Source organism: Hippichthys cyanospilos, chromosome 1 (assembly GCF_059441005.1).
Source record: "Hippichthys cyanospilos isolate Australia breed blue-spotted pipefish chromosome 1, RoL_Hcya_1.0, whole genome shotgun sequence".
NCBI classification, from domain to species: domain Eukaryota; kingdom Metazoa; phylum Chordata; class Actinopteri; order Syngnathiformes; family Syngnathidae; genus Hippichthys; species Hippichthys cyanospilos.
In genome coordinates, this window is record NC_142369.1 from 18541450 (window position 1) to 18550000 (window position 8551).

The 8551-nt window shown below is 44.7% G+C and overlaps 1 protein-coding gene across 2 annotated transcripts in view; it reads right to left on the reverse strand.

Moving 5' to 3' along the window:
• Positions 1-248: 248 nt before the first annotated feature.
• hic2 (hypermethylated in cancer 2) overlaps positions 249-8551 on the reverse strand; it is a 21502-nt gene continuing 13199 nt past the window's right edge. For both annotated transcript variants that reach the window (XM_088430691.1, XM_088430682.1), the window contains exon 2: positions 249-8365. In XM_088430691.1, the coding sequence (XP_088286817.1) occupies positions 6546-8294 (1749 nt within the window). In that variant the 5' untranslated portion in view covers positions 8295-8365 and the 3' untranslated portion in view covers positions 249-6545. The remainder of the gene's footprint in view (positions 8366-8551) is intronic.

An 8551-nucleotide genomic window follows, 5' to 3' on the forward strand; every position in this document is an offset into this window, starting at 1 on the left:
ATTTTTTTTCCCTTGAAAAGGAGTGAAAACGGGCAGTTACGGTTGTAATAATATTAACCAGGGAACGTGTTCAGAATGCCTCAAAACTCCCCAGTTGTCCCCAAAGCAAAACAATGTCCCAACCCAAAGACAGGATTGTGTTGATCTCCAAACATTTCTTTTTGTTGTGACCATAATCTAAAGCGATTTCAAAGGTGCTTTTGAAAACGTTGGTCGAAAGGGGAAAATACAGTCAACAATCAGCAGGCTTAGTTTTCAATCAAGCTTTTAATGAAAAGATTGTAAAATAACAGTTTATTTTCCTCAATGCTGTACATTAAGACTGCAAGGTTATGAATGCTGAGGTCAGCTGTAGTACACTTTCTTTATGACACTTAAGAGTTTTTGCGAGCCCCTTGGCAATGCACGGCGGCGGCTCTGACCTGAATACGAGAGCTCTCTGACGAGTGAGTGGACATAACGAGAAGAGCCCATCCTGGGTGCTGCCAACAAAGCCCTACATGAAGGTCACAAGAAATCACCTTAAATACTGGTGTGTGCATGTGAGCTAGCGTCGGAAACTCTAAGGACTCCAGTCCTCGTGGGCCAGGATCTTCCATAGTTTACTGTTTTCTTTGCCCAACACACCTGATTCAAATGATTAGCTTATTAGCAGGCTCTGCAGGAACTTGAAAATGATCCCAATCATTTGAATCAGGTGTGTTGAAAACCATGCAGGATAGCGGCCCTCGAGGACTGGTGGTTGACACCTATGCTCCAGACCATAGGTCTCAAACGCCAGTCCTCGACTGCCGCAATTCTGCATGTTTGATGTTTCTGTCCTAAACACAGCTGATTCAAATTATCGGCTCATCCGGAATCTCTGCAGGAGATTGAAAATTATTCTTATCATTTGAATCAGGTGTTTTTAAGCAGCATTGAAAACATTCGGGATCGCGGCCCTCAAGGACCAGAGTTTGAGACCTATGCTGTAGACCATCTGTTTGCACATGTAGGAAGATGAGTTGTGCGCACCTTTACATGGACAGCGTGTTTTGCAAACGGGAGAGCTTTTGATGCTAAATTATTGATGAGGAAAAGCTCAACACGTACGTTAGAGTTTCTAAGACTGCAGATCCTGATACCTTATTGAGCACTAGTTCCTTCAGAAAACAAACCAAGAAGGGAGCTCAAAAGCTATTCAACAAGTAGTTTCACTAAGAGTTTTTAGCATTTTTATGTTTTTCTGGCTGTGGTCACAAACCGACGTAGACTTCAAAACAAACTTTGCTGCTGTAACTCAATATTTTTGTTACAAATGGACGGAAAAAAATAACATTAGGTGTAATTAGAGTACAAAAGCACATTTCTGTGAATGCAGAGAGGTATTTTGATGACCTGTGTCAATACAGTAAATACTGAAATGTAGAATACAGCCGTGCGCTAGCAGATAATACGGCAGAGTCAAAGTTGAAAAGCAGTGATTTAGGCATAAGACAGATAAAGCGAGGGACAATAAAGCTTAAGATGAGGTTTAATGGCAACAGAGGCCCTTTTCATTACGCTTCAGATTGGCTTTCGTTTTAGTCCGCCAAGATAAAATGCTTAAAGAGGATGGCCCTGGGAGTGAAGCCAACAAAATATAAGCTAAACATGTGAAAAGCTTAAACCGCTTTTCCGATGTGCAGTACTGAATCACGGTAGCTCTCTGTCTCCTACAAACCGAGAGAAGCTGAGAATCAGACCACATTGCATGCCTCTGCCTGATTGGAACACTTTTTTTTTTTTCATCTTAAAAAAAATAATAAAATACCGGTAGCGTAAAGGTGAATCTAGTCGACCAATGAGCAGGCAGCAGGGGGTTTAGGTTGCACTTAGGATATTGGCTCAATAGGCAAGGAGTCACAGCTGAAATGAAATAGCCCCGTTTTACGACCACCTCCTTTAAAAAAAAAAACACCTATAGCACACCATATATGTAGGTACCATGTAATGAAAAAGCGGCATGACAGCCAACCTTCAACCTCCAGGTCTATTTCCCTTACTTTGTATATGCTTTCTTTTAAAGCTTTTGTAACACTGCATAAAGAAATGTTCTTTCCACCAAAACAGTTAAGAGTCGAGGTACGACTAGAGTGAGGGAGCGTGGTTGAACTGTCGCTTAAGCGGGAACTGATATGAAAGCATCCTGCGCTAACCCCAAGCTTTTGAAAAACATACAAAGTGCACTTAGTAAAGCTATTTCACCCTATGGTTCTGTAAGCGAGAAAACAACAACCTTGAACCAACATGTTAAAGATAGAGTGGCTAGTGATTAATGGTGAGGAAATATGGTGCCATGAAGAGAGATAATGATGTGCATGTCATTTCTTGTGTTTGGTAAGTTAAGTAAATGGCTGATGAAAGGCAACACCCAGGGAGAGCTGGTTCAAAAAAAAAAAAATACAGTGGCCTCAAATCCTAACACCCCTAATGAGGCTTTCTGTGACAACATATGGGTACAAAAACACACAGAGAGTATAACATGGCAAAAAAAAAAAAAAAAAATCAAGACATTCAGGTATAAATTAGAAATTGGACATTGACCATTTTCTTGAAAAAAAAAATCCCATTAAACATCACAGAATGCAGTAAAATGGCTGTTTTGTGTCGTATTTTTGATTCTCAGCTTGAACTCCTCAAAAACTCAAAAAGAAAAAGTATAGGGGATCCTGCCTCCACCCCAGTCTCACACTTTGAGAAATTTCTTTGCAGAGGTGACGGCAGGACCGTAAATAAATACATTCATCACTGACAAAAGACATTTGATAGAAGAAAAAAAAAACAAACAAAAAACCACTGTCAATAAGTGTTTGCACCAACGTTGTAAGGAGGCTCAGCCAGCCAGAGTCTTGTGCTGCTTTGACCCACAGAACACAGGCAGCTTAAAAAAACAAACAAAAAAAACATTCACAGTCAAGACTAGCAGATGATTTTTGTGTACATGCAGTGGACAAATCAAAAGCTACCAACAATCTGACGTTATGAAATAAGAAAGGAAAAAAAAAAGCGTGTGACCTTGCCCCCCCCAACTGAAGAGCGCCAGGAGGCAGTCGTCAAGTGCATGTGGGCAAACACGGATATGCACCACACGTAGCTAAAGAGCCCCACTAAACAATGCCTTTTGATGAAAACATCAAGGATGCACTGCCCACCCCCCAGACAGGCCAGAGGGCAGGAGGGGCGGGAGGGGTGTTGGGGCACGGGGTCACCCCAAAAGCCAGCTGGCAGAGGGTGGGGTTAGCGCACCGAAAACCAAACTCCCCCCTCCCCCTAATTGAATATGCAGAAGTGTACCCCATGCTTTTGTTTTGGCAGCAACCTCTGTGAAGCAGCAGCGAGATACCACCCCCCCCTCCCAAAAAATAAAAAAAACAAACTGACTGGCTGGGCCTCGACTTGAGGTCTGTAAAAACTGTAAAAGTTTGTAAACAACGAGATAAATACATGTTTCTTTTTTCCCCTCGAGCCACACATGGTTCCATAGTCATTCAAATGTGCTTTGGTTTAAAAAATAGTTTGTGGATTTTGGGTATGAGCTTTTTTTTTTTTTTTTTTTGTAGTTCTTTGTACAACTTTGCAACTATTCATGAACATAGTGTGTCATCAACTAAAATGTAGACTTGTTTGAGCTGCCTCACCTTTTGTCAAGGCTCTTTGTGTTAGTTGAAACAGCCCCCCACCCTTTGTTTTTATGTATGAAACTAGTGTTTTGCTTTCTCTCCCATAATTAAAATACAGAGAAATTGATACAATACTATGTCTTACAAATGTAGCTGAGAGCCTGCATTCACAGATGCAGAACTATCCCTGAAGTATTTGTATAGTAGTAATTCTAGTAGTAGCTCTAGTAGTAATAGTAGTATTAGTAGTAGTATGGTCACAGTTTGGAGTTTTTCTTCGCAATGTCCCACGAGCAAGCATTCAAACGCAGCTACAAAGTCTTTTTTCTCCCCCCCCCCCCCCCCCCAGAAATGGCTGGATATCTTGTACAAAATGACAAAAAACATCCTTTGCATGACAGACATCGAGCTGCACTCCAGCAAGTGCCGACCGGTACAAGAAGGCAATGCACCGTGGACTCCACCTTACATCAGAGGGTAGATGCATGTTTGTGGTTTACAGCAAATGGGGGATTTGGGGGGAGGGGGACATGTACCAACCGTATGATTACCAGCCAACTAGTAATTACCTAACAGCGAACATGACCAAGTAGTAACTTAAACAGAATCTAGGATGCAGGTTGTAACTGTGGCTGCATCCCTACATGATAAATTCACAGACCATGAGGGTCCCCCCCCCCCCAAATAAAAATAAAAAATAAACAAAAAAAAAAACCACAAATAAATCAAAGACAGTTAACCCACCAAAAATAAGAGAGGAATGCCAATACCAAAAACTTGGAAGTGAAGGTCCACAGTGTAAGTGTTGAGAGTGGATACACTGGACAGGCTTCAGTGACAATGAGTGACGTCGAGTACAATGGCAAGCATATGCTTGCTTATGAGGTAAAGTATCCGGAGGTTAGAATAACTTAAAACCATTATGTGACAACATATGAAAAAGGCATCTTTGCAGAAGACCGATGAGTAGCTGTCCAGTGCATCTCTGCTTCTCCCTTCTTCTTACAAGTTTTCACAAGTCCGGCTCAAAAGAAACTAAAAAGCAACTTGAACTTCACATTAAATTTCTGATTATAAATCCTAAACTTTTTTTTGTTTTTATTATTTTGCTTTTGTTTTTTTTTGGTCTGAACAGAACTTATCATACAGTCCTGTTTTTAAAGTTAGGGAATATAAAGTGATAAGGACTCTGGACATACAGACGAAAAAAAAAAAAAAAAAAAAAGGCGGTAAAGGTTACCGGCCCACCAATCAGCACAAGCTTTGTTTTGCAAACCACCCAAACTTTTCTCCGTCTCAGAGTCATTGGTCAAAACTCCATACAAAGAGTGAATTTCTTTATATGGACTTACAATATAATTAATAAATTTGTATTATACAGCAAAAAAAAAAAAATCAAAAGTGAAATAATTTAGTATGCTATATATCTTAAGTACATCTTTTTTTAAAGCTTTGGTTTGAACATGTTTAGCAATGTTTGTTAGTTAGCTCTGTCCTCCACATTCACAAGATCTTTGGAACACACTACAACTAAACCAACTAACCATTACTTGCTTTCGGAGAAATGCTACAGCACATTTTGAGGTGGCGTCACTCTGAGTGAGACGCCAGGAAAGCTATCATATCTGGAATCGACAACTGCTAAGGAGAATATAAAAAAGAAATCTATGGGCATTAAAACCTGTGTTGAGAGATGGGCAGGGTAAAGCATCAGGTGAAGATAATCTACACAATTTTTACAATTAATTACATCGGAACTTTCAACTAATCAACATACAGAGTTCATAAGAGTAATCAGAGGTAGCGAGGTCACAAGCCCATATAAATAGACTTCTTTTTTTTCTCAAGGGGAGGAAAGCTTTACAGACAAAATAAACGTACCCACTGAACATATTGTTCAGTCTAAAACACCCTCTTATTAGCCCCTTTAAAAACAGCCCTCCTCCCAACACAATCCCTCCCCTCCACAAGAAAAAAAATCCCAAGATCTTCCAGTTTAAACATTCACTGAAACATTATAAGTTCTTTACGTTAAAGAAGTACCTCAAGGGGGTCCTCTTTCCCAACCGGGTTTGGTTGCCGGGTGCACTAAAACGGCAAGCGGGAGGAAAAGAGGCAACGTCCTTTACTGTCAACAGCCACGAAGCGAACTGTTTAGCATATTAAACTAAACCTTGACCCTACACGATCCCACCAGGAACTTTTTATCAGTTAAAGCATGGGGATGGTCCCGAACCCAGTCACCCCTTTGTCCTAACATCAGGATGCCCCATCGCTTAAAATAAAAAGGCGATAAAGCTGTCAGAGCGTAAAAGACTCTTTTTGCTAAATTATTGCCAGTATTGGTTTCATTGGGTTCTTTGAATCTATTTGGTCATAATAGCGCTGGAGAGCATAGAGGACTCTTGGGTTCTCGTTCAGTGGACAACCAGCAAAAAAGCTTTCAAGAAAGGTAAAGGAGAGGATGCCTTTTGGGGGCGGGGTTGAGGTGACAAGGGCTGGACATTACATCGGTACCCACATTCACATTTATCGGCCTCGAAAGACCACGAGTCACAAAGCTATGACGTCACGGCTTTGTGACTTTGGGCTGAAAGAAAGAAAGAAAGAAAAATGAAAGAAAGAGAGAAAGAAAGAGAGAAAGAAAGAAAGAGACAGAAAGAGAGAAGAGAGTAAACTGTCCCTCTAGAACTCCTGAGAGGTGAGCGTATGTCACTTAAAAGTGATGGTGACGCAATCGTCCAACTGCCATCACCACCATCGCCCAGCATGGCAACAACGCTCACTCAGCCAGGGCGTGGTAAACCGAGCGTAATCAAACTGTAATGAACGTGTTACATGTGCGTTTCTTTGTCGAGCGAGTTTTGTTTTTCTATTCCCAGAGTTCTTTGGCTTGATGCGTTTCTAGGAGGGCGAGGTGTGCATTCTCAAGTGACTGATGAGGTTGCGCTGCTGAGTGAACTTGCCGCCGCAGAGCTGGCACTCGTACGGCTTCTCCCCGGAGTGCACGCGCATGTGCTCCGTCAGGCGGTACTGGCGGGTGAAGCGCATGCCGCACTCCTCGCAGGCGAAGGGCTTGAGGCCCAGGTGGCTGCGCATGTGGCGCGTCATGGTGCCCCTCTGGGTGAACATTTTGCCGCAGATGTTGCAGGGGAAAGGTCGGGTGAGCCAGTGGCTCTTTTCGTGTTGTCGCAACGTGGCCGGGTCCTTGTAGCTCTTATTGCAAACAGTGCACTTGAAGGGGCGAGCTTCAGAGGCGAAGTTGGAGGGGCCGACGGGGGTGGAAAGGTCCTCGGCCTCCTCCTCATCTTCCTCCTTTACGTAGGTCCCCACCTCCTCTTTGATGTACAGCTCATCCTCTGTGTGCGTCTCCACGTGAGCATTGAGCTGCTCAGAGCTAGGGAAGCCCTTCCCGCAGGGAATGCACACGTAGAGGTTGTCTCCGAACGCTGGCTCAAAACCTTCCTGGCGGTAGACGTAGTTGGCGTTCTGGTGGCCTCCGCCCGTTCCTCCTCCTCCGCCCCCCGCGCTCTCGCCGTCGCTCTGACCGCTCTCTTCGCTGTGCTCCTGGCCGTTTTCTCCTCCCTCTTCCTCATCTTTGCACTGGAGGTTTGGGTCAGAGTTGAAGTTGCTGGCGCTGCCACCGCCGGGTCTGCCGTCCTTCGGCCCCACAATCACCCCGTTAACCAGGGGCCTTTCGTGCTCTTCAGACTTTAGCCCGGACGCCTCCTTCTTGGGCCATTCGTTCTTGCGCCCGCCCAGCCGATACTTCTTCTGCGGCGGGGGTCCGTCGTGCTGGGCGTTCTCGGCTTTCAAAGTGCAGTGCAGCTCGGCCGATTCCGAGCTGCAAACGTCTGCACTGGGGAGGGTGGTCGAGGAGTCGTCCAGCGAGGCACTGTTGGTTGTGGATACTGAGGCAGATTGAGGGGATTCCTGGGAGTTGCTGTGAGGGCTCAGCGCATCTGTGACTGTGCCCGCCGAGGGAGGGCTCTTTTTGGTCAGGTCCAGCCCCAGATCGGGCTCGCCCGCGCTTCCTCCGCTGCTGAGGTTACCGTTACTGCTTGCGTTCCCACCGCTGCCGTTCTTCCCGGAGCTGCCGATATACATTTCGTCATCGGAGAGCTTGTCCCGAAGGCCTTCGTCCGGCTGTGGCTGCTCGGCGTCTGAAGGGGCGGTGTGATAGTGGTTGTTGGGCCCGGCGGGCGTGGAAGAAGAAAGGCGCTGGCTATTGAGGCGTAAGCGGCTAAGAGGACCAGGAGTGGAAGGTTTTCCGGGTAGGGGTTTCCCACCGCTGCGTTTGAGTTTCTTTCTGCACAGGGCAGCAAGGTCGTGGAGCTGGAGGTAGCTTGCTGCAGTTAAGAGGGCACTAAAATTCTGCTCGCTGCCCTGGTCTGATGAGGTGAGCAGCTTACCAGTGTAGATGAAGTCCAGAACTTGCCTGAACACGGAGGGGTTGACCATCTCCGTGTCAAGGTTAATGAGGTTATCATGGAGAACCAGAGATTTGAAATAAATGCTGCTCGCTGCCAGGATGTTCTTGTGGGCACGGAAGAGCGCATTCTCCACCACGATGATGACATCACATAGGAAACCCTTGGCTCTTTGTTGGTTGAGTTGCAGCAGCAATTGTTTGGCATGATTTGGCAGTTCCATTTCCACCTTCCTTCCTTTCTTTCTTCCTTCCAGTCTTGCTCGCTCTCTTCCTACACCTACGCCACCTGAAGCTGTAAAGAAGAAGAAAAAAAGATGATGAGTTCAGGATTTCAGGTAGCCACTCCAATGAGGAAAAGGAAGAAAAGTCTACAATGTTGTTACTACAAAGACGAACACACCAACATAGACAATGTTAAATTTTGACGTCAGGACTCAATCATTCTCAACATATTTAAGAGAGTAAAATGCTGGGTTTA